The following is a 22,705-nucleotide window of genomic DNA, read 5'->3' as shown; positions in this document are numbered from 1 at the left end:
AAAGCAGCTCACCTTATTGCCTGGGGCTCTTATCAATCATGTTTTACAACAAGCTTATTATCTCATAGGGTGTCCGTGGGGGACCATGGGGCAGAGAGGATAAATATGTAAAAACCAAGGTGCTGGGTTGCAAAGTGGTTGAGCGGAGATCAATAAAACTTAGAATTGGATTTATTTTTCCAAAGCTGCCTAATGAAAAATAAAATTGATTATAAAGTTAGAACTTGGGAATGAACTGCTAAGTCAATAAATTTAGGGTTCCAGCTTCTCCCCCCTCCCTCCCCTTAAGCACTGAAAAACAGATTAATGAAAAGTAAGATTCACTTGAAAGATAAGTCACTTCGTTTTAGGAGTATTTCAGCAAGATGGATCGCCCTGGCATTGTAACATAAATTTGCAATCAACCCTATTGATTTCTTAATGCTTCAGAGAAATATTGTTAAGATTGATCTCAATCTGGCCTCTCAGGCTGCCAGACTTTGGATTTCTCCTGCTCTAGTTGGGGACTGCTGGTGGTCAGGCAGCACTTTCCTCTCTGGTGGCTCTGAGGACACGCTGGACCTTTTTTATCCCTATTTTTCTGCTCAGTGAAAAGTGGGGAGGGAAAACAACTTGAAAGCCTTGAGAAAAGCCACTGGGGAGAGGTGTTTGGGGCACAGAGCCCTGTGAGCCTCCCATCCTTGTGACACCTCTCCATCCTGCCCTGGTTGTCCCTCAGGCCCCCAAGAAGGAGCTGCAGAACGGGGTGATCCGTGGCTACCAGATTGGCTACCGGGAGAACAGCCCGGGCAGCAACGGGCAGTACAGCATCGTGGAGATGAAGGCCACGGGGGACAGCGAGGTCTACACGCTGGACAACCTCAAGAAGTTCGCGCAGTACGGGGTGGTGGTGCAGGCGTTCAACCGCGCGGGCACGGGGCCCTCGTCCAGCGAGATCAACGCCACCACGCTGGAGGACGGTGAGGATGGCCCAGTGACCAGCACAGGCCCCAGGGCCAGGTCCCACCCGGGGGACCCTCAGTTGATCTCTGTTTGTCCCACACACGGGGTGTGGCTGTGTGTGCCCTCGCAGCTCCCTGGAAGGAACTGGGAGCACAGGGGTGCCAGGACACCTGTGGCACCGGGTTTGTGGCACAGCTAAAGGGTGCAGGGTGGATTTTGGCACTGCTGAAGTGCCAGGCAGGATTCCCTCTGGGACACGGTCGCTGATGGTCTCGGTCGTTTTAAAAACAATGAGGAAAAAGTTTTGCAGTGCGTTTGTTCAGCAGTTTTTCATACTTAATTAAGGCTCTCGTTAGCCTGTCAAACCGCAATCGTTTCCTGGCTGCATTAGCACTCCTCCCGGGGTATTCAAGGGCCCCTGTTTTAGCAATAGTGTCTTTTCCATAATTATATTACCTTCATTTTGTTCAAACGGACTATCTGTATTAGTTTATTATACTCTGTCCCTAATTACATGGTGCTTATATTTTTGCACCTAAGTAATATGAAACAATAATCATTTTCAAAGAGGATCGTTATGGTGATGTATTATCATTTAAATGCTCATAAAAATTAGAGTTACCTCTTGCGGGGCAATGGGATCTAATTACCTCGCATCCAGCCAGCTCTCCCACTCTCCCCTCGCTGGGAAGCATCCTCCCTGTCACCACCAGCACAGGGTTCTCAGCCACCTCGCTGGCCCAGGAGAAGGAGAACTGCATGTTGGAGGCACAGCTCTGCTGGGCAGGACTGGCTGAGGGCTTCCAGCAGCACAGCGGGCTCTGTGTGGGTGCAGTCAGGGTGTGGCTGTGTGGGACACGGCTCCTTCAGCCTGGCATCTCTGTCCTCCTGCTGATTGTCCTCCTCGTCCCTCCCCAGTTCCCAGCCAGCCCCCCGAGAACGTGCGGGCCATCTCCATCACGTCGGATGTGGCCGTGATCTCGTGGTCGGAGCCCCCGCGCAGCACCCTCAACGGGGTGCTCAAGGGCTACCGCGTCATCTTCTGGTCCCTCTACATGGACGGAGGTGAGCACACGTGGGGAGCAGGGGACACGGGGGACGTGGGGGCGCAGGGAGGGGCTGACAGGCCCTGTCTCCTGCAGAGTGGGGCGAGATGCAGAACATCACGACCACGAGGGAGCGGGTGGAGCTGCGGGGAATGGAGAAATTCACCAACTACAGCGTGCAGGTGCTGGCCTACACCCAGGCGGGTGACGGTGTCCGCAGCAGCGTGCTCTACATCCAGACCAAGGAGGACAGTAAGTGTCACCTGCCCCTGCCAAAGGGCTGGAGAGGCTGCTGGGGCACAGGGGAAACCCCCCCGTGTACAGCCATGGGCAGGGCATTCCCCTTTCCCTTTTTTTCCTTAAGTGCGGATATTTAAATATTTACACCCCGCCTGCCCTACTTTAATGCCATTAGCTCTCTAGCACAGCATCCCCGGCCGTGTCCCAGGAAGCGCCAGATGCTGGGAGGGAGGCCCAGCTGGGCAGGGCACGGCTGACAGATTAAGGAGATGGCCATTAAAAGCCAATCATGATTTCTAAAGCAGAGCTTGGGCTGCAATTAACCCTCCTGCCTCTGGCTCACGTGGGGCCCAGAGCCACCCGTGGAGAGGTGTCCTGCAGGCAGACCTGTCCCTGCCTGTGTGTGACACCACCACTGCAGCTGCTCCCCAGGGTGTGGTTGGGATGCCAGCCCCAGGATGCTGTCACATCTCCCAGCTGGGCAGAGGCCTTGGAGACCTCCTGGCACCAGCTCTGCCACGCTCTCCCTCCTCAGTTCCAGGTCCCCCAGCTGGGATCAAGGCTGTGCCGTCCTCTGCCAGCAGCGTGGTGGTGTCCTGGCTGCCTCCAGCCAAGCCCAACGGCATCATTCGGAAGTACACCATCTTCTGCTCCAGCCCCGGCTCGGGACAGCCGGTACGTGATGGGAATGGGGCTGGGAATCACCGCAGTGTGCCAGGGAATGCTGAGCTGGCCAAGCAGGAACGGGAGGGAGAGCTGATGCCAGGCAGCAGCCGCAGCAAAGACCTCTTGGGGTGCACTGCGGAATTGTCCAAGGGCATCCATGGGCACTGTGCTCCAGGGAATGGTCCCATCGTCTCTCTGTTCCCATCATCTGGCATCTGCCCTGCTCAGTGCTTGCTCCAGAGGGGGAAACATGCCAGCAGCTGACTGAAAATGAAATAGAAATCCAACCTGGCCCCATCCTTCCTTGGTGAGGGAGAGGTTGATGGGAGGTCTGCAGACTAGTGCTTATCAAAAGCTCCTTCTCAAACTCATTTCACTATCTGAGCCTCTGGTTTCCAGGGCAACATAATCTTTTCATCAAAGCAACTGGTAAAACCGCTGGGATCCGATATTGTTTTCTTGGCATCTTGTCAAAACTGTCATTTGGGTAAAAAAAAATAATTTATGTATACTATATGATATTCATATAGGTGTGTCTGCTTTGGGGTACACTGACATCCGTGTCCCTGCAAGGGCACGTGTGTGCCAGCAGTGAACCGTGCCTAGTCACACTGGGATACACAGGTCACCCCTCCTGTGCCTCAGGGTCCTGGAGCCCCATCCCTGCCCTCTGCTGTGCGGGGCAGCCTTGCCCTGCTGCTCGGGGCAGGGGGACTGTCCCCGCCGCGATGGGGACTGGCCCCGGTGCTTGCACACAGCCAGCCCTGTCCGGGGCCGGGCGGCCGCTGTGGGTGACACGGTGACCCCACGAGGGCTTTGGGGACCCCCTGGTCTCTCGCTGTGACCGCAGAGGGTTTGGGCCAGCCCGGCTGGGGTTGCCTCCAGGCTGGCCCCGCTGCAGCTCGGAGAGTGCCAGGGCAGCGTCCTTTCCCAAGGATGTGTTCCTTGGGCTGCAGCCCGGCTCCCTGGAGGAATCACGACACCAGCCGGCTCTCCCCGGCATTGAGGGATGTGAGCGGGGCTGAGCCGCTGTGCTCGGGATAAACCCGGAGCACCACGAGGGCTGGGGGGGTCTCACAGAAACCTCACCTCCTCCCGTGTCCCCCTCCGCAGGCTCCCAGCGAGTACGAGACCAGCCCGGACCAGCTCTTCTACCGCATCGCCCACCTGAACCGGGGGCAGCAGTACCTGCTCTGGGTGGCCGCCGTCACCTCCGCCGGCCGCGGCAACATCAGCGAGAAGGTGACAATCGAGCCTGCGGGCAAAGGTACGGGCGGCTGCCAGCCCGGGGGACACCTCCGTGCTGTGCCCTGCCCCATGGCTGCGTGACCCCAGGGCAGAGGAGGGGCAGCACTGGGGTCCCGGGTCTCCTTCCACCTCGGGGGGTCTGCACACGGGCCCTGCCCCCAGGCTGACCTCTTCCTTGCCCCCAAGCCCCCGCCAAGATCATCTCCTTCGGAGGCACCGTCACCACGCCGTGGATGAAGGACGTGAGGCTGCCGTGTAACTCGGTCGGGGAGCCGGTCCCTGCCATCAAGTGGACCAAGGACAGGTATGGAGGTGACTGCTGGCTGCACTGGGGGCTGGTGCCAGCCCTGGCTGTGTCACACACGGCTGATGTGTCCCCTCTCGTCCCGGCAGCGAGGACTCTGCCATCCCGGTGACGGTGGACGGCCACCGCCTGATCCAGGCCAACGGGACGCTGGTGCTGCGCTCGGTGAAAGCCGAGGACTCCGGCTACTACACCTGCACTGCCACCAACACCTGGGGCTTCGACACCATCATCATCAACCTGCTGGTGCAAGGTGAGGGGTCTCACCTCCGTGTCTACCCTGCACGGACACGCTCCATCCCCACTGACCAGTGCCCGGGGTCTGTCCTGCACGGGGGGCTTGTGCTGGCCCAGGATGGGTGCCACGTCTTGTGGGCACAGTTTGGGGCACTCTGCATGTGTGAGGTGCTCATGGGCTTTCCCTCCTCTCCAGTGCCGCCGGACCAGCCCCGTCTGACCGTCTCCAAGACCTCGGCATCGTCCATCACGCTGGCCTGGATCCCTGGGGACAATGGGGGCAGCTCCATCCGAGGTAGGGCTGCTGTGAGCGATGGGGCTGGTGCCAGCAGCTCATCCCAGAGCCATGACTGGTTCCATTCTCATGCAACACGTTTTCAGGCACACTGTGCCGCGTCTTTGTGTCTGCACCTCAATTTGCCCCTCTCCAAAATGCCTCAGAAATGCTGCCAGAGTAAGGTTGATGCCTCTGAGCTCCTACCAGGGGCTGCCAGCCCTCATGAGGGATTTGTGAGGTGTTTTGGACAAGCTACTGGGGTAGCTAATGAAGGGCCCATCACTGGGTGCTAAGGTGCTGGTGGCCAGCCCCAGTGCTGCTCTGTGTATCCTGGCATTGGTGCCACTCTGAACCCACCAGAGCAGGAGTTGTCCCGCATCCCTGAGAGGCTGGGGGTTTTGGGAGGGCTCTAGGAGCATTCCAGCTTTCCCAAGTCTCCTTTCTGCTCTGATTCATCTCATGAATTATAGGTTGAAACAGCTGCGTGCGGAGGGGGGAGCAGGGAGCGAGGAAGGAGACCTCGCTTACAATTAATTAAAAGCATGAAAGTAATTACAAGCAAATCTCCCCAGCCAGCAGCCTTTCACTCCAGCGGACTCTGTTGATAAATTTGGTTATAATTGGATTAGAAATATTAAAAACACACCGTATGTACAAAATAAATAAATAAGCAGTGGCAGGCACCGGGGTGGGTGTGTGGGTGTGTCAGGGCTGGTGTTGGCACTGCTGGGAACCATGGCCTTGGGAAGGTGCTGGTGTCACATCCCAGAGGGAATCCTTGGCGGTGGGAAGGTGTGAGAAGTGTCCCCAGTGCTCTGCCTGGGCTGGAGCTGGGTGTTCACAGAGCTCCTTCACGTGAACCCTCTGGTACTGGTGGTACCTGGGTGGTGTTGGCAGCGGGGCCATCCTGCCAGCTCTGCCTTGTGCAGCTCATTATGCACACAGCAAGGCAGGAAGCCTACTCTTCCCTACTATTTTTATTTGAGAATTGGCTAAACATCCTGCAAAAATAGCCAAACCTATCGGTGCACCAGGAAGGTTTGGTCGGCAGGGCCGGGGCAGCAGGGATGCGCTGTCCCCAGATGCCCTGATGCCCTTGGGGCTGTCCCCGTGTCCCTGTGCTCTCCCGGGAAGCCCAGACCAGCCGTCTCCAGGCGCCTCGCTGACAGCAGCGTAACAGGTTTGCTCATCTAGGACACAGTGTGCTTCCTAATACTCTTCATCACGGGAGAGGAGGCGGTGTGCAATGACAGAAGCAACTTCCCTGCAGCCTCCCGAGGGAGCTGCTTAATTCCGGCTTTCCCTTTATAGCCTCGCACCAGTCAATCACAGCGTGCACTCCCAGGTGGAAATGAGCAGCGGGGCCATCCTGGGGGTGCTGGGGGCAGGCGAGGTGTGACCAGGGGTGCTGGCAGAGCTCTCAGGAGGTTCTGGGTGTGCCCACGCTCCTCTTGTCCGTGGCTCCCGTGCCGTGGGCAGAGCAGGCAGATTCCACCGCTGCTCACGAGAGCGGAATAGTGCAGGAACTGGTGTGAGATGGCACTGCAAGGCTGTGCTGGGCTCGGGCACGGGCTCTGTGCCAGCCATAGCCCCTTCCGCTCGCCCACGTGCCCAGAGGTGACCCCCTCCTTGCTCCCACAGGCTTCGTGCTCCAGTACTCGGTGGACAACAGCGAGGAGTGGAAGGACGTGTTCATCAGCTCCTCCGAGCGCTCCTTCAAGCTGGAGAGCCTCAAGTGTGGCACCTGGTACAAGGTGAAGCTGGCGGCCAAGAACAGCGTGGGCGCCGGCCGCATCAGCGAGATCATCGAGGCCAAGACCCACGGCAGAGGTGAGCCTGGCCTGTGGTGTCCCCACCCCGCCGGGGGACACGGGGGTCCCCTCCCCAGCCTCCTGACAGCTCCTCTCCCGCAGAGCCCTCCTTCAGCAAGGACCAGCACCTCTTCACCCACATCAACTCCACGCACGCCAGGCTGAACCTGCAGGGCTGGAGCAGCGGGGGCTGCCCCATCACCGCCATCGTGCTGGAGTACCGGCCCAAGGGCAACTGGGTGTGGCAGAGCCTGCGCACCAACAGCTCCAGCGAGGTGTTCTTGACCGAGCTGCGCGAGGCCACCTGGTACGAGCTGCGCATGAAGGCCTGCAACAGCGCCGGCTGCGGCAACGAGACCACGCAGTTCGCCACGCTGGACTACGACGGCAGTGAGTGGGGATGGGGGCTGGGAAACGCCACCAGACCGGCGGGGTCCCGGTGCTCCAGGTGCCCACCCGCCCGTGCTCTGCCCTAGGCACCATCCCCCCGATCAAGTCTGCCCAAGGGGAAGGTGATGACGTGAAGAAGCTCTTCACCATCGCCTGCCCCGTGATCCTGGCCACACTGGGAGTGGCCCTGCTCTTCATCATCCGCAAGAAGAGGAAGGAGAAGCGGCTGAAGAGGCTTCGAGGTGAGATGGGGCTCAGAGGCACAGCACATGTCAGGTTGTGTTCCTGGACTGCCTCATTGTGCCCTAAACTGCTCCCTTACAAATAAACTTCCTGGTTTTTGTGTCTCCTGCACAGATGCGAAGAGTTTGGCAGAAATGCTGATCAGGTGAGTCTCACATCTGCCTGTGGCTGGGACTGGGTGGGCAGGCAGGGGAATAGGTGGTCCTGGGGGTGGTCGTGGCTGCTTTTAAGCCCAGGTACAACCCTCACTCAGTTTCAGACCTTCTCACACACCTGTGAAGGTTGTGGCAGTGACTGTAGCACAGCAGCCCAGAGCTCCTGGCTGCTCCTGCCTGCCCGAGGGTCCCAGCACTCACACTGGAGCTTGCCTGGGCAGAGCTGAGCCCCGGGTGGGCTGGCTGGTGGCAATCCCCAGCCCGTGCCAGGCCGGAGCCACCGGGGCTCTGTCCGGTAATGGGCGGGTCTGCGTCCCCTCTCACCTCACAGCAAGAATAACCGCAGCTTTGACACGCCGGTGAAGGGGCCCCCACAGGGCCCCCGCCTGCACATCGACATCCCACGGGTGCAGCTCCTCATCGAGGACAAGGAGGGCATCAAGCAGCTGGGTAAGCACAGGCAAAGCTCCCATCCCCTGCTGCCCCAGAGCGCTGGGGTCCCATGGATGGGCTGAGTGTGGGCCAGCAGTTGCCTGGCCAGAGACAGGTCTGAGCTCCAGCTCCCTCCCACAGGGGATGACAAAGCCACGATCCCGGTGACCGACACGGAGTTCAGCCAGGCAGTGAACCCCCAGAGCTTCTGCACGGGTGTCTCTCTGCACCATCCAGCCCTGATCCAGAACACAGGGCCCCTCATCGACATGTCCGACATCCGCCCCGGCACCAGTGAGTGGTGGGCTGGCTGTGCTGGGGGTTGTACACGGGGCAGGTGTGGGGAAACTGTCCTCCAGCACTGGCCGTGCCCTAAAGCAGCTGCTGGGAAGGCAGAAGGGGTAGGCAGTGCTCCAGGGAGAGGGGACAGCATCCTGGCTGGGAGTGGAAGGGACCCAACGTGACTTTGTCACCTTGGTGCCGTAGACCCCGTGTCGAGGAAGAGCGTGAAGTCTGCGCACAGCACCCGCAACCGGTACTCCAGCCAGTGGACACTCACCAAGTGCCAGGCGTCCACCCCTGCACGGACCCTCACCTCGGACTGGAGGACAGTGGGCTCCCAGCACGGCATCACGGTGACAGAGAGTGACAGCTACAGCGCCAGCCTCTCGCAGGACACAGGTATGCAGGGCCCCAGCCGCCCTGGCGCTGCTGCTGGCACGAGTCTGCTGCTTTGGGGCACACAGACCCCAAGCTGTGAGTTCAAGGTGACTGCAGAATTTATCAGTGGGAATGTGGAACCGTGCCTCGGTGGTTCTGAGCAGCCAGGGCCTTGCCCAGCCATGGGGACAGATAGAATCATTAAAAACAAAGTGGTTTGGGTTGGAAGGGACCTCATTGCTCATCTTGTTCCACCCTTCCAACTGGACCGGGTTTCTCCATGTCCCATCCAACCTGGCCTTGAGGGTGGCCAGGTGCAGCCCATCAGGGACAGCCTGGGCATTCCCATGAGGTGGAAAAAGGCGTTCCCGTGGCAGGGAGAACTCGCAGGTAGGTGACACATCCTCTCCCCACAGACAAGGGGCGGAACAGCATGGTGTCCACGGAGAGCGCCTCGTCCACCTACGAGGAGCTGGCGCGCGCCTACGAGCACGCCAAGCTGGAGGAGCAGCTGCAGCACGCCAAGTTCGAGATCACCGAGTGCTTCATCTCCGACAGCTCCTCGGACCAGATGACCACGGGCACCACGGACAACGCCGACAGCATGACCTCCATGAGCACCCCGTCCGAGCCCGGCATCTGCCGCTTCACCGCCTCCCCACCCAAGCCCCAGGACAGCGAGCGGGGCAAGGGCGTGGCCGTGCCCATTCCACACCGCGCCAGCAAGAGTAGGTTCACACCGGCTCCACGAGGGTCCTGCCCTGCCTCAGCACCCCAGAGCTTCCCAAAACCCTTAGGAGGCCTTCCCAGTCCTGTATTCCTTGCCATTCCTGGTATTTCTCCCCTTGCTGTAATGTTCCTTCTCCGTTCCTTTATGTTGTTCTCCATTTCTTGGTATTTCATCCTTTCCTTGGTATTCCAACCAATCTTTGGGATTTTTTTCCCCACTTCCTTGGTATTTCTCCCCATTCTTCAGTACTCCTTCCCATACCTCAGTGTTTTTTCCTCTGTATTTTACTGTTCCTGCCCATTTTTTAGTATTCCTTCCTATTGGTTATTATTCTTTACTGTTTTTTCCACATCTCTTGATATTTCCCCATGTTTTTTTAAATTATTCTTTACCATTTTTCAGTATCCCTGCCTACTCTTTACTCTTTTTAGCATTCCTTACTGTTCTTTCCTCATTCCTTGATATTTTTCATTATTTTTTTTGTTATTTTTAGTATTCTTTTCCATTCTTTAGTATTCCATCCCATTTTTTCAGTATCTCCAGATATTCTTTTCTGATCCTTCCCATTTTCTAATATCCCTGACTATTCTTTACTCTTCCTTCCCCTTCCTTAGTATTTGTCATCATTTTTTTATATCCATCAGTGTTCCTTGTTATCCCCCCCACCCATTTTTCAGCACTTGCCTGGACCCTCAGTTCTTTGGGGTTCTCAGTATTTTCCTGCCTTGTTTTTAGTATTCCTCAGTGTTTATCAATATTTATCCCCCTGCTTTACTGTTCATCAGTTTTCCTTGGTATTCCTTTCTTCCCCATCCTTAGTGCTAGAACCCCTAAAATCTCCCACCCCCCATGAGTTTTATTACCTCCAAATAGAACAATACCTGGAAGATATTAAAAAATACATAGGTGGGAATTGATAGTTAATTTATTTACTGATTATAAAACACACAATATAAAGGGATCATCTTTCTCTGCAAATTAGACCACATGTTTTTATGGCATAGTTAAGTAGCATAGAGTGTGTTCAGTATAACACCACTGTAATCTTAAAAAAAAATGGAATTTACAGAACCTATTGGAATCTATAAATGGAATCTACAGAACCTAAAGCATACAGGATTTAAGGCAATAGTGCTATAATAACACAAATATAACACCTATAAGACACAGTATAAGAATGTGGGGCCTTAAATATATATAAATATATTTACATTTATATATAAAATATGTTAAAATAAATATATTTCTATTTATATATAAAATATACAAATTTTATATATTTAACTATCTATTTTTATATATTTTATGAGAATATATACATTTATATAAACATATTTATACTTAAAATTTTATATTCTTGATATCGATTCTTATACATTGATATATAAATGTCTATATTTTATATAGCAATTTCTATATTTCCATATAAAAATTTCTACATTTATATATAGGTTTATGTATACTTATATGTAAATTTTTATATATTTATAGAGAGATTTATGTATATATCTATATAGATTTTTTAATATTTTAATAGAAAAAATTATATGTATTTATATAGATTTATATACATTTTCATGTACAAAGTTCTATTTTTAATATATAATTTTTATATATATATACACATAATCATAACTCCTTAAATTCAGGTACTAATACATATAATCCCATATATATATATATATATATATATATGTACTGTATCCTATATTAAGACCACAGATCCTGCAATACATTCCCTGCACATCCTGGGAAGAGAGGAGAGAGCACAATATATACAATTAAAGTAGTAACACTCGAGGTCTAGGGGTATTATATATTGAAAATATAAAAGGCAAACTAATAACAGGCTTTTACATCTATGGACATATAAATCCTTAAATTAAGGCCCTGCAGCTGGAGGTGATGCTGTAGAACACAAAGGGGCCGGTGTAATAGTACAGAAATAAAACCCTATAACACCGATAACAGCCCATATAACAACACGGGGTCTTACCCATCCACAGACATAAAACCCTTAAATTAGGGCACTAACCATGGATGATGCCATAACAGCACACAGCAGAGGCTGTTGTTTATGGCAGCACAGCCACTCACCTGGGCAGAGTAAAGCCGGGTGTAGGACACACCACATCCCTGGGTGCTGGCGGCACACAGAGTACAGGGAACATTTCCCTTTATGGGACAGGATCTGTGCCTGTCACCTGTCACAACTTCAGCATCACATTGTTACTGTTACAATCCCGTATTACCCTCTCCATTCAGCATGTTACAGTATTTATCACTGCACATTTATAGAATTACCACTATTACATCATGATCCCTTACAGGACACCGCGTACAGCCTTGAACGCTAGAGCTCGGCGCATCCCAGGCGGTGCCTCGTGCGGAGCAGGACAATTTTGGGATGATGATGTGACACATTATTTATAGCACAACACATTCTCTCTCAGTAGAACAACACGTTCTCTGTAGCCCAACGTATCCTCCATAGCACAGGTTCTCCATAGCACAGGTTCTCCATCACAAGTTCTCCATCACAGGTTCTCCATCACAAGTTCTCCATAGCACAGGTTCTCCATAGCACAGGTTCTTCATCACAAGTTCTCCTTAGCACAGGTTCTCCTTAGTACAGGTTCTCCATCACAGGTTCTCCATCACAAGTTCTCCATCACAAATTCTCCATCACAAATTCTCCATCACAGGTTCTCCATAGCACAGGTTCTCCACAGCACAGGTTCTCCTTAGTACAGGTTCTCCGTAGTCCAACGCATTCTCCATCACAGGTTCTCCATCACAGGTTCTCCATCACAGGTTCTCCATCACAGGTTCTCCATAGCACAGGTTCTCCTTAGCACAAGTTCTCCATCACAGGTTCTCCATCACAAGTTCTCCATCACAGGTTCTCCATCACAGGTTCTCCATCACCCAATGCCAACGTGTCCAGAGGGTGGGGTGCAAGAGGGTCCCTGCAAAGCCTTACCTGCCTGCTCTTCCTTCGGCAGGTGACTACTGCAACCTCCCGCTGTACGTCAAGTCGGAGGCGTTTTTCCGCAAGCCGGACGCTCACGAGCCGTGCCCGGTGGTGCCACCGCGGGAAGCCTCCATCCGCAACCTGGCCCGGGCGTACCACGCGCAGGCCCGCCACATGACGCTGGAACCCGGCGCCAAGCCCCTGGGGCTGCCTCCCCCAGCCTCCGCCGCAACCACCTTACCTCAGAGGACTCTCCCCATGCCCGGCCCGGCCGGCCCCGCGGCCGCGCCCGCCGCCAGCGCTGCCCCGGCTCCCCCCGTGGCCACCGAGCCCCCCGTGGCCGCCGCCGCCGCCGAGGCGCGGGTGCCCACGCACTCCAAAGTGGGGGGCTCCAGGGACTCGCTGCTGGAGATGAGCACGTCAGGGGTAGGCAGGTCTCAAAAACAGGGTGCCGGAGCCTACTCCAAGTCCTACACGCTGGTGTAGGGCCGCCGCCGGATGCTGCTCGTTTCCCCACGCCGTTTATATTAAATTAACAAACTTGTACATAACGGACTCTTTTGTATAAATGAAGCTATTTTCTTCTTCTCCGAACAGAAAAAGAAACCAGGGCACAAAGAATTTGATGTTACAGATTTAAAAATATAATATATATGTAAACATATATATATATTTCACATCATTTTGAAAGGGGCACAAGGAAAGACTCAGCGACTTTTTTTTTTTCTTTTTTTTTCTCTCCCTGATCTTGTCGGTGGTTTTAAAAAAAGGAACGTCTCCGAGACATTGCATGCTATTTTACTGTTCTGAAAACAGCAGGAGTTGCTTCAATTTGCAAATGCTTATGTGTTAATACCTTTTTCTATGAAAAAAAACCCAGCGCTGTGTGCAATAAAGGTTATGTTTATATGTGGGGTGTTTGTGAAGTGAGCAGGGAATTAGGCAGAGCAGGGCTGGGGCAGGAAGGGCAGGAGGATGGAGAGGGACAGCCCAGGGAAGCCAAGGTACAGAAATACTAAAACAAGGGCTTAAATATTACAGAATAATAAAGCAGGTACCCACCTGCAGAGCTGTGGGGCAGGAGGAGGGTCAGGAACATGAGCAGGGTCCTGGGAATGGTTCCATGGAGCAGGACAGAGCAGTCATGAGCAGACAGTACCGAGTCCAGCTCCAAGGACAAAGCGTGGTGCCAAACAGGAACCCTGGTCCAGCTCGTCCAGAGGGGTGAACGGCTCCCCAAAGCCTCGCAGGGCACGGCACAGCTCGGGAACTCAGGTAAGTGCAGGGTGGCTGCAGCATCGGATCCAGCATCCAGCGAGCCACAGCAACTCCTCCAGGCAGGGCCTTGTTCCCTGGGATGTGTCACTGCTCCTGGCAGCAGGAGAAGGAGCACTGCTGTCCTCAGCCACAGCTGGAACACGGCAGGGTGAATCCAGCACAGAGCCCTGACTCTTCTTCTTCTTCTTCTTCTTCTTCTTCAGGTGTCTCTGCCTCCCTGAGCCGTGGTGATCATGGCTCACAGCACTGCACAGGTGTCCCAGGACATGGGACAGCACAGACAACCACGGGGAGACCCAGCACCACCTCACCCCATAACTTGTTCTTATTTTCCCCTTAGTTTTCACCACCAGCCACACCAATGTCAGACCAAAAGAAATGCAGATTCTACTTTTCCCCTCTCATACAAGGTTGTGAAAGCAAGAGCACTTGGAGCCCTGGGGCTGCCAGCCCTCCTTACCTGCTCCAAAGGCAAAAATACAGCTCAGGCCATTATTAACTCTGGGTTTAGTTACCCAAAGTAGAACTTAACTTTTCTGAGGAGCTCCTGGTGTTATCTGAGGTCTAATAAACTAACTGCACTTTCCTTTTTTTCCTCTAATTTATAAGCTCAAGTTTTCATTACTTTCCCATTCATGCCTGCTACCAACTGCTTCCAGCCCTTTCCTTACAAACAGATACATTGCCTATTTTAGCTCAAAGCAGTTGGAGTATCTACACACAGATTTGTACAGTTCTCTTTTCTTTTTTTTTTCCACTCTTGACAGGGATTAATTCATCAGCTACAATCAAGCACTGCAGAGGTCATTTTTTCAACCTCTCTCTCTCCTTGATTTTTTTTTTTTTTTTCTTTTTAATTGAAGTACCCAAATTAAAATGACATGCAAATACAGTGATGTTACTGCAGCTCCCCCGTGCAGCTCTGCAGTGCTCTTCCCAGCCTGCTGGCACACTGGTCAGCAGATCCTCCTTTGCCATCTGGTTCTTCCTAACTGAGGTAACTCCTGGAATCCTGCAGAGCTGGAAGCGCCTTGGCCAGAGCCTGGCAGCTGCTCACCTCTGGGGCTTGAGAAACAAGCTGCTAAGACAATCTCTTGTCCCAGTTTTTTATGATTTTTGGCCATTATTCAGGTACCACTCAGAGCCAACCTCTGTCAAGGAATATTCCATATGGAGAGGGGCACCCTTCCCAGCCAGGCTGGTGGGAGGCATCAGAGCATATAGCATTTATAAACCATTACATAATACAGGTTTTAAAGGAAACCAAGTGCCCAGCCACTAAACCAGGGTCACAGCCAGGCAGCACCTCTGAAATACCAACCCCAGGCTTAGAACAGAAATAGAGGGGGAAAATAGAATTAAAAATAGAAGAGGCAAGAAAAGGCAAGCATGTTCAGCCCTGAGAGTAAGAAGATTAGCAAGATAAAAAGAGGAACAGATTAACAGAGATTAACACAACTTTATTGGAATTGGCTAGTACAGATTTCCTTCTACATCCCAGCAAGGATTGCCCCCCTTCCCTTCCCCAGCAGGAACAAGCCCTGGCCTTGCAGAGTTTAACACAGCCCAAGTTTCCAGCACTCCCCTGTGAGTCCCCACATCCCCCTGCCCTCAGGGAGCCCCCTGCCCCTCACCACAGCAGGATGTGAAGGAGAAGAGCCCGTTCAGGCCATGCCAAGGGCAGAGAAGAGGCCAGCAAGCCCAGAAATGCACCAGAAGAGAGGCCAGGGGGCTGGGTGGGCTCCAAGCCCAACACCAGCAGCACCAGGGGTCAGCCTCAGGACACAGAGTCCCAGTGCCTGCTCTGGAACCACGACACCCCAGCCAGGAAAAGGTAAGAGCAGCTCCCAGCTCAGCTCCTGCTCCCCTCACAGCCTGCAGCACATTCCCTTGGCAATGTCCTGCTCCTGGACACTGCGCTGGTCACTCTGCTCTGGACACAGCAGGGGACAAAGGCAGCTTTTCCACCCGGCTCCAGAGGCAGAGTGGAGGAGGTGGAGGCACAGGGGAGAGTTCCTGGGGTGAAACAAGCCCTGGCTGGGCAGTGACCAGCCTGCACAACCAGCCTCTGCTGCACAGGACCCCCTCCCACAGCTGCTGGGGCTCACAGCCTCACCCAAGGGCTGGCCAAGGCTCCCAAATGTGCTGCCACACCTGTGCCCTGTCCCCAGCAGCCCCTCAGCAGCTGTAACCTGGCCCACAAAGCGATGCTGTCTGGGGAAGGACTGAGCAGGACAGAGAACTCCCTGTGAGCACCAACACAAGGGCAGAGAAGCTACACCTGCACCAGGAGCTAAGGATCAGGGCCACGGTCACAACCACCACAGCCCCAAATGTCTCTGGGGGACAGAACAGACCAACAGGAGGAACAGTGCAGGCCACAGGGGGCTGCTGTGGCTACTTCTTCTCCTGCTTCTGCTGCTGGTACCTCCTGAAGTGGGTCTGGATGGTGATGGCTGCCCTCTCAGAAGGGTCAGTGACCTTGCTCTCCTTGCTGGCATCAGGGGTCACATCACCTGGAGGGGCAAGAGAGCATCACAGTGAGCACAGAGAGTGCCAGCAGCCCTGAACAGGCTCCAAGGAGCAGGGCAGGGCTCTGGCATCACCCCCGTGGGGTCAGTGACCTCCCAGACAGGACAGCTGTCCTTGCTGCAGAGCTCACAGCATGAAACCACAACTCCAGCGGCCACCAGGGACACCTCCAGGGCAGAAGGAGCAGGAACGGGAGGCAAAGCAAAGCCCAGCCTCCCTGGCAGTGCTAAGCCCTCTATTTACACAGCTCCACTCCCCGAAGGCCGCAGCTTCCCCACGTTTAATCACCACGTATGATGCTCACTTACTTTCGCACACACAAATAAGATTAGAAAGAAAGCCCGGCCCCGCGCAGCAATAAAGCTCTCACGCTGACAAATGGGAGCCCTCCCCACTCCTGCTTAATGTGGCATTAGGGAAGTATTGTGAAATTCAACAGGAACTGCATCAAAGCCACTCAGCAGTGCTCCTCTAAGCCAGTGTGTCACTGCTAAGCACCCCCCGAGCAGCCATCAGCAATCCTGGGGCCAGATGCTGCTGTATAAACTCACCGCTGCCACCTGAACCCATCTCCCTTCACTGCGGGAAAGAAACTGCGGAGCAAAACGATAAAAGGAGCGAGTGGGCTCTGCCCTGCCCTGCCCTGCCCAAGGGCACAGGCTGAGGACAGGCACTGGCAGGGTGAGCAGCTCTGCACAGCCCCACCTGCCCGAGGGGCTCAGCCCCTGGCACCCCCAGACCTGCACCCATTTGCAGTGGAAGCCCCAGCCCAGCACCCAGACAGGGCAGAGCTGCTGGGCCGTGAGGAGGGATGGCACCCCCAGCCCCCACTGCCCGTCATCCGCTTGGATAACGAGAATAGAACGGCTCAAATCCTCTTTGCTGAGCGCTGCAGAGCCTTGGAGACGAGAGCAAAGAGAAGAGGGGGTGAATGCCAGGTGGTTTTCCCAGAAGAAGGAGAAGGGGGCTGTTCTGTGGGACAGCATGACCCCAGCTGAGACAGCGGGGCAGGTTTCCTGGGATGTGCACGGACACACGTGTGGGGTTATTTATTCAGCCCTGCAGCACTGGGACCTTCACTGGCTGATGCCACACACAATAACAAATATCTCATCATCAAATACCCCTTAATAACGTCACAGATTTGTGGAGGGAGAAGGATGTAGGTACTGCAATGCCTGCTCTTCTGCTGCATCCACAGTGGCAGCCGTGAGTTCCACTCATTACTTGTGTTGATTGAGGGGTTTTTTTGCCTCCCTGCCTGTTCCACACTCACCTTTCTCTCCAGAAAGCGAGTAGATGCTGTTGTGCCGGGAGTTCCTGCCTCTCTAGAAAGGTAGAGAAATAAAATGAAAGTTAGTTCTATCCCAGGCAGAGGCAGTGAGGACAGTCCCTTTCCATTCTCCATTCCCTTTAAGAAATTGGAACATGCTTACTGTTGCTCCCCTAAAGAGTACTGATTAATTAATCTGCATTTATGAAAAGACCTCCAAGGAGAGGCAGGAAATAGGTTTGCATCCAAACTCAGAGCTGTGAGAAGCTCCAGTCCATGGATGGATGTTGGCACAGGCTATCCTCACTGGATCTGCATTTCAAACCAGTAAGGAGACAGCCCCTACACCATCAGCCTGCAGCTCCTGGGCTGCCAGGTCATCCAGGGGATACTTCCATTTCTAAAAATAAGCTTCTCTACAAATTCAACATTTTCCAGCTTATCCTGCCCTCCTGGAATTACATTTCCCCCCTGCCTACACCTGCAGGCTGCCTGGCTCACAGCTGCTCCTGCCATCCCTGGAGTCAGCTGTCCTGGCAGTGCCAGCAGCCCTCACCTGGCTGTCCTGGCAGTGCCAGCAGCCCTCACCTGGCTGTCCTGGCAGTGCCAGCAGCCCTCACCTGGCTGTCCTGGCAGTGCCAGCAGCCCTCACCTCGCTGTCCCGGCTGGTGCGGCGGCTCTGGGACACGCACTGGATCTGCCAGGGCAGGGGCTGGTACACCAGGTAAGGCAGGGGCTCCTCACGGAACAGGTTGGTCCCCAGCTGCACACAGGGAAGGTTTTTCAGCAGGGAAGAGGAACAGGAGAGGAAGAGCTGCTCAGCCACAGTCATCAGCAGAGATCACAACCCTCCCCTGCCACTCTTCGTGGCAACCCCGAGCCCGCAGAGCTCCCAGCCCTCCTGGCCAGGGTGCTTTAGGAGGCACAGGAGCCATTCCCAGCCCCAGGCAGGTGGGAGCAGCACTGCAGCAGTCAGGGCTCACCTGTCTGACCGCCCTCACCACGAAGAACAGCGCTGTCATCAGGGTGCCCAGCATGGCCGGGGTGCGCAGGCTCTGGAGCAGCACTGCTGGATCCAACAGCCAGCACTGAGATGTCCCTCCTCGGGCAGGCAGAGCCCAAGCCCCTTAATGAGCTTACAGCCCCTGCTCAGCTTGCTGAAGTAATCAGGCACTGCCCTTTTGCTCTTCTAATCGCGGAGTTTCTCCAGGGGACGCAGCTCTGGCATTCCAGGAAAGGCAAATCCTCTGCTCCAAGCACAGGGAGCACAGCCCAGCCCAGCCTGGGACCCACCTCAGCAGGGGCACGGCGCACCCAGGAGGGTCCCACACTCCAGCTGGGATTTGGGGTGTCTCAGAACTGCCCTGAACACACTGACTGCCACCACAGCTCCTCCAGGAGCTCTTACCCTGCCCCAGAGGGAAAAGACACACGGGTGCAGCTCAGGCACAGCAGCAACTTGGGCAAAAAAGCCTGGTGGAGCTTTGTTTTCTTTTTAAGGACAAAACTACCAGCCTCCTTGTGCACAAGCAGCTGATGCACACCCTGCTCCCCCGTGCCTCAGCAGCCCCCCAGCTCCCACAGCCTGCTGCCAGGAGATGGGAACAAGTCATGGGAAGAGAGGAGCACGTCACCAACCCTCCCCAATTCCTGGTGAGAGCGTTTACTCAGCCATCCCACAGCACCCAGCACGCTGCTGGGGCAGCTCCTGGCTGCTCCCAAAGCCATGGGAAATCAGCAGCCAATGTAGAGTGAGGCGTTTTTCACAGATCCCAGGCTGCCAGAGCCAAGCCTTGCTCTCATTTTGTGGTTTTGGTTTTTAGCTTTCTTCTCTCTGCCTCTGCATTTGCTACCCTGCCCAGACACTTAAAAGAATAATGGTAACAAAGTCACAGCGAGCTTAAGTGGTCTTGGGAACTGCCAGAAACGACCTTGACAAGACAAAACATGAGGGAGCCCTGAGACAAGGGGAGATGTGAGAGGAAAGTACAGCTGGATATCCAGCTACAACAAAACAGAGTGACAACCATCACCATCACACAAAACAGGCTCATGTTGATTTAATTTATACAAAACCAGATACAGCTGCAGTCCCAGGTTTTAACAGGAAAAAGGAGCGTGTTTCAAACCAAGTTATTGTTAAAAAAAACTGGTATTTCCCTGCACCACTAATGCACGCTTCTCCCCAAATACAGAATGGGCTCAGTGATATGGCTTTGGCCACAGCAACCTCAACTGTGGGGACCCTTCTAAATCCCCTCACTGCAAGGACTGCCATGTGTCCTCTGAGTATCCAGTAAACCAAAAGCAAGAGCCCTACAGGAAGGGGTTTGTGCAACCCAACAGCAGATGGGATACCCGTGTTTTGATCCCTCCTTCCCTAGGAAGGAATAAGGCTGGTTGAGTCATTACAATAAAAAACTTCTAGGAAAACAGCAAGAAAAAAATAAAATACATACATTCTTAAGAGTTTTAAAATTATGCTCATCAAAAATATATTTCTATTTGCATGTGCCAGGCTTATGGCACCAAGGGAGCAGAGCAGGGGGCTCTGCCTCCTGCCACTGCCCACCCAAGGGGCTCACACAGCACCGGGGGTGTGGGGCAGCAGCTTCCCAGCCTCCCCCCACCCAGCAGCTGTCTCAGGAGAATGGCTTTGAAGAAGGTTTCTCACAGATGGGCTCCCTTGAAGTGCAGAGTCCTCGGCAGCCAGAACGGGCGAGCGGCTCGACAGCTTTTTAAAGCATAAAATATTTAGAGTCAGCTCGGAGGAAATACTGTCAAAGACAACCAAACCCCACATTCCCATGAAAGGCTGACCCCTCCCTGCTGGGTGGAGTGAAACCCCCGCCAGTCCCAAGCATCCCAGCAGGCTGGGACACCCTCTGGATGTGGCTTTTGCAGAGGAACACCACAGCAGCTGGTGAGCAAAGCCATGAGCCTGTGTCACAGCTGAGAGCTGCTCATGCAGGAGCTGCTCATCCCAGCTCCTCAGCCGCTCCCCGGTGTTCCCACGGCCCTGCTCCCACAGGATCCCTGTGGAGCTGCAGCAGGAGCATGGAAAGAGCTCCCAGCTGCTCTGGGTCCCTCTCCCCAGGGCACAGGAGGACTCAGCACTCACAGGAGCTCCTGAGCCGTGCCTGCACCAGGCCCTGCCCGTGTCCCTGCCACCCCTGCTCCCGCTGCCACCGTCCGTGACGGGTACAGAGCTGCTCTGAGGCACAGCCTGGCGTGAGAGGAGCGGGGAGGGCTCCTCCAGATCTCCCTCAGTTCCTACTGCTTCCACCCCAAACAAGCAGAACACTGCCCAAGAGCCAGAACGTGCCATTCCCTGATTTTATCCCCAGACTCCGCAGCCGTTCCGCTGCTCCCACGTGCCAGAGGCCACCTGACGTGGCCCACCTGCCACCAGGCATTTGCTGGGCATCAGGGCAGGCTCATTTCCTGACACATTTCCTCCAGCAGAGCCTCAGCTGGATTCACATCCTCCCCCTTGACCAGTTACTCAAAGTCCTCCGTGATTCACAGCTCTGCCTCGCCATCGCTGGAATACTGATGAGGGAAATGTTGATTTATTGAAGCCCTGATATGTCACCGCTGGATTAAACAGTCTATAAAGTATATTTGGACACATTACAGGATTAGAAGAATCCGCCTGGGAAGCTCTCTTCCTCCTTCCTCCACTCTGTTGCAAAAACACCCAGTCTCAAGGACGTGGCACACACACACACACATGGTGGAGGTGCCTGGGTGGGCATCACCAAAACCCAGCCCATCATGGGGAGACTGCCCAGGCCCCCCCAGCATCCCTGCAGAGAAAAACCCCACCTTTCAGTAGTGGTACACCTTGATCTCTCTGTTTTCATCCAGTCTCAGCTGGAGCAGGCTGGGGCTGCTGCCTGGGGGCTTCTGTGCCTGCAGGGAGAGGGGTCTGACAGGGGGTGAAGGAAAAGCCTGGCCCACAGCAGGAACCAGCACAGGCAGGACAGGGAGCAGCACTGAGCCAGCCCTGCACACACAGGCTGCATTAGCCTGCTGCCTCCCAGTCCCATGGAATTAGAGGGGGATTAGGGAATTCAGAGGCACAGCATGCTCAGGACAGCACAGAGGGGATTTGCTGCTGATCACAGCGAGCCCCAGCACAAGGCTGGTACCACACAGCCTGGGAGCACCCCTGCTCACAGCACAGACAGGTCTTGCTCTCTGGATCCAGCCCCATGCTACAAGATTCCTCAAAGCAGAGCTGGAGAGAGCTCTGGGGGAGCCCAGCCCTCCCTGCCCCACCACGTCCCCAGCCCACCCATCTCCAGGTGCCCTCACCTCCTCCCAGGCTGCTCAGCAGAGCCTGCCCGTGGCCAAGGGCTCCACCCACGGCACCAGAAGCAGCCCTGCAAAGCCAAATCCCCCTTCTTGCCCGCCCCATCCTCCATTCTGCACTATTTGGCCCATATTTTTAAATCCTCACATTCCCAGCTCAAGCTGCTCCTTTACAGCTGAGCAGCATCGCTAAAGAGCATCACAACTCAACCAGGGGAACTCCCTCAGTCAAGTACAGCTCAGAGAGCAGCACACAGATCACTCCTGCTCCATCTGCTAAACACCACATTCCTCTGCAGAATCACTGGAATAGAGGCCAAGGCCTCAAAATTGCTGCTCCATTCTTCATTTCACACCCCTCCTGCCACCCTCCTCCTCTGCAGGAAGCTGGAATGCAATTAAAGCCCAGACCCAGGTAAAAGATACACTTTGGACTCCTTCTTGAAGCCTTTCAGCCATTTCTTGCTGCTCTCAATCATCCCCTCAATATTCCTCTTCTCTGGCTCGCTGAATTTGGAATGCTGGAAGAGCCGGATTTGTTCACTGCGGCAGCGAGAGACATTGAGAGAGGGTAAGTGGGGAAAAAAGAGGTCTGGGAAGAAATTATCCCAGAGATGAGAAAGTGATGGGCTGCTGAATAAAAAAAACACCTCCTCTAATATATATACACTGATAGTTTACCTTTTCTCCTTAATTAGTAGTTCATAGTAATTATCAAATTGTTATCTACTTGTTACGTGGTAAATGACCTAAGTGAAACATCTCAAGGAAGAAGCCCTTACTCTGCAGGGACATATCCCAGCTTGCTGTCCAGAGGCTCAGGACTCCCACTGAGTGACGAGAACCCACCTGGAAAACAGACATTGGATACAGAGCCACAGAGCCCAGGGATCTGGCTGTGCTGGCTGCCCCTGCCAGGACTCCAGGGAAGCAGATGGAGATCCCTACGT

At 54.2% G+C, this 22,705-nt stretch overlaps 2 protein-coding genes across 5 annotated transcripts in view; one reads left to right on the top strand and one right to left on the bottom strand.

Annotated features, from left to right (window-relative positions):
- The window catches only part of DSCAML1 (DS cell adhesion molecule like 1), a 92,837-nt gene extending 79,573 nt beyond the window's left edge, over positions 1-13,264 (top strand). For both annotated transcript variants that reach the window (XM_015649922.1, XM_033519713.1), the window contains 17 exons: positions 719-959; positions 1,861-2,007; positions 2,085-2,240; positions 2,764-2,903; positions 4,008-4,161; positions 4,329-4,446; positions 4,536-4,699; positions 4,880-4,978; positions 6,602-6,790; positions 6,874-7,161; positions 7,248-7,403; positions 7,519-7,549; positions 7,891-8,009; positions 8,133-8,285; positions 8,478-8,672; positions 9,068-9,379; positions 12,387-13,264. In XM_015649922.1, the coding sequence (XP_015505408.1) occupies positions 719-959; positions 1,861-2,007; positions 2,085-2,240; positions 2,764-2,903; positions 4,008-4,161; positions 4,329-4,446; positions 4,536-4,699; positions 4,880-4,978; positions 6,602-6,790; positions 6,874-7,161; positions 7,248-7,403; positions 7,519-7,549; positions 7,891-8,009; positions 8,133-8,285; positions 8,478-8,672; positions 9,068-9,379; positions 12,387-12,841 (3,117 nt within the window). In that variant the 3' untranslated portion in view covers positions 12,842-13,264. The remainder of the gene's footprint in view (positions 1-718; positions 960-1,860; positions 2,008-2,084; positions 2,241-2,763; positions 2,904-4,007; positions 4,162-4,328; positions 4,447-4,535; positions 4,700-4,879; positions 4,979-6,601; positions 6,791-6,873; positions 7,162-7,247; positions 7,404-7,518; positions 7,550-7,890; positions 8,010-8,132; positions 8,286-8,477; positions 8,673-9,067; positions 9,380-12,386) is intronic.
- A 6,219-nt stretch (positions 13,265-19,483) lies between these two features.
- Positions 19,484-22,705, bottom strand: part of CEP164 (centrosomal protein 164) — a 28,421-nt gene continuing 25,199 nt past the window's right edge. The window contains exons 27-30 of one of the 3 annotated variants that reach the window (XM_015649883.3): positions 22,538-22,604; positions 22,182-22,298; positions 21,267-21,369; positions 19,484-21,123 (exon numbers count right to left, since the gene is read on the bottom strand). In XM_015649883.3, coding sequence (XP_015505369.1) covers positions 21,270-21,369; positions 22,182-22,298; positions 22,538-22,604 — 284 coding nt within the window. In that variant the 3' untranslated portion in view covers positions 19,484-21,123; positions 21,267-21,269. Of the gene's footprint in view, positions 21,370-22,181; positions 22,299-22,537; positions 22,605-22,705 lie in introns of all 3 variants that reach the window. The other 2 variants (XM_015649884.3, XM_015649882.3) reach the window with 2 other exon arrangements.

The sequence above is a fragment of the Parus major genome, chromosome 24 (genome assembly GCF_001522545.3).
Source record: "Parus major isolate Abel chromosome 24, Parus_major1.1, whole genome shotgun sequence".
In the NCBI taxonomy this organism is placed as follows: domain Eukaryota; kingdom Metazoa; phylum Chordata; class Aves; order Passeriformes; family Paridae; genus Parus; species Parus major.
The sequence above is the reverse complement of the archived record's forward strand: the minus strand, read 5'-3'. Positions and strand labels throughout refer to the sequence as shown.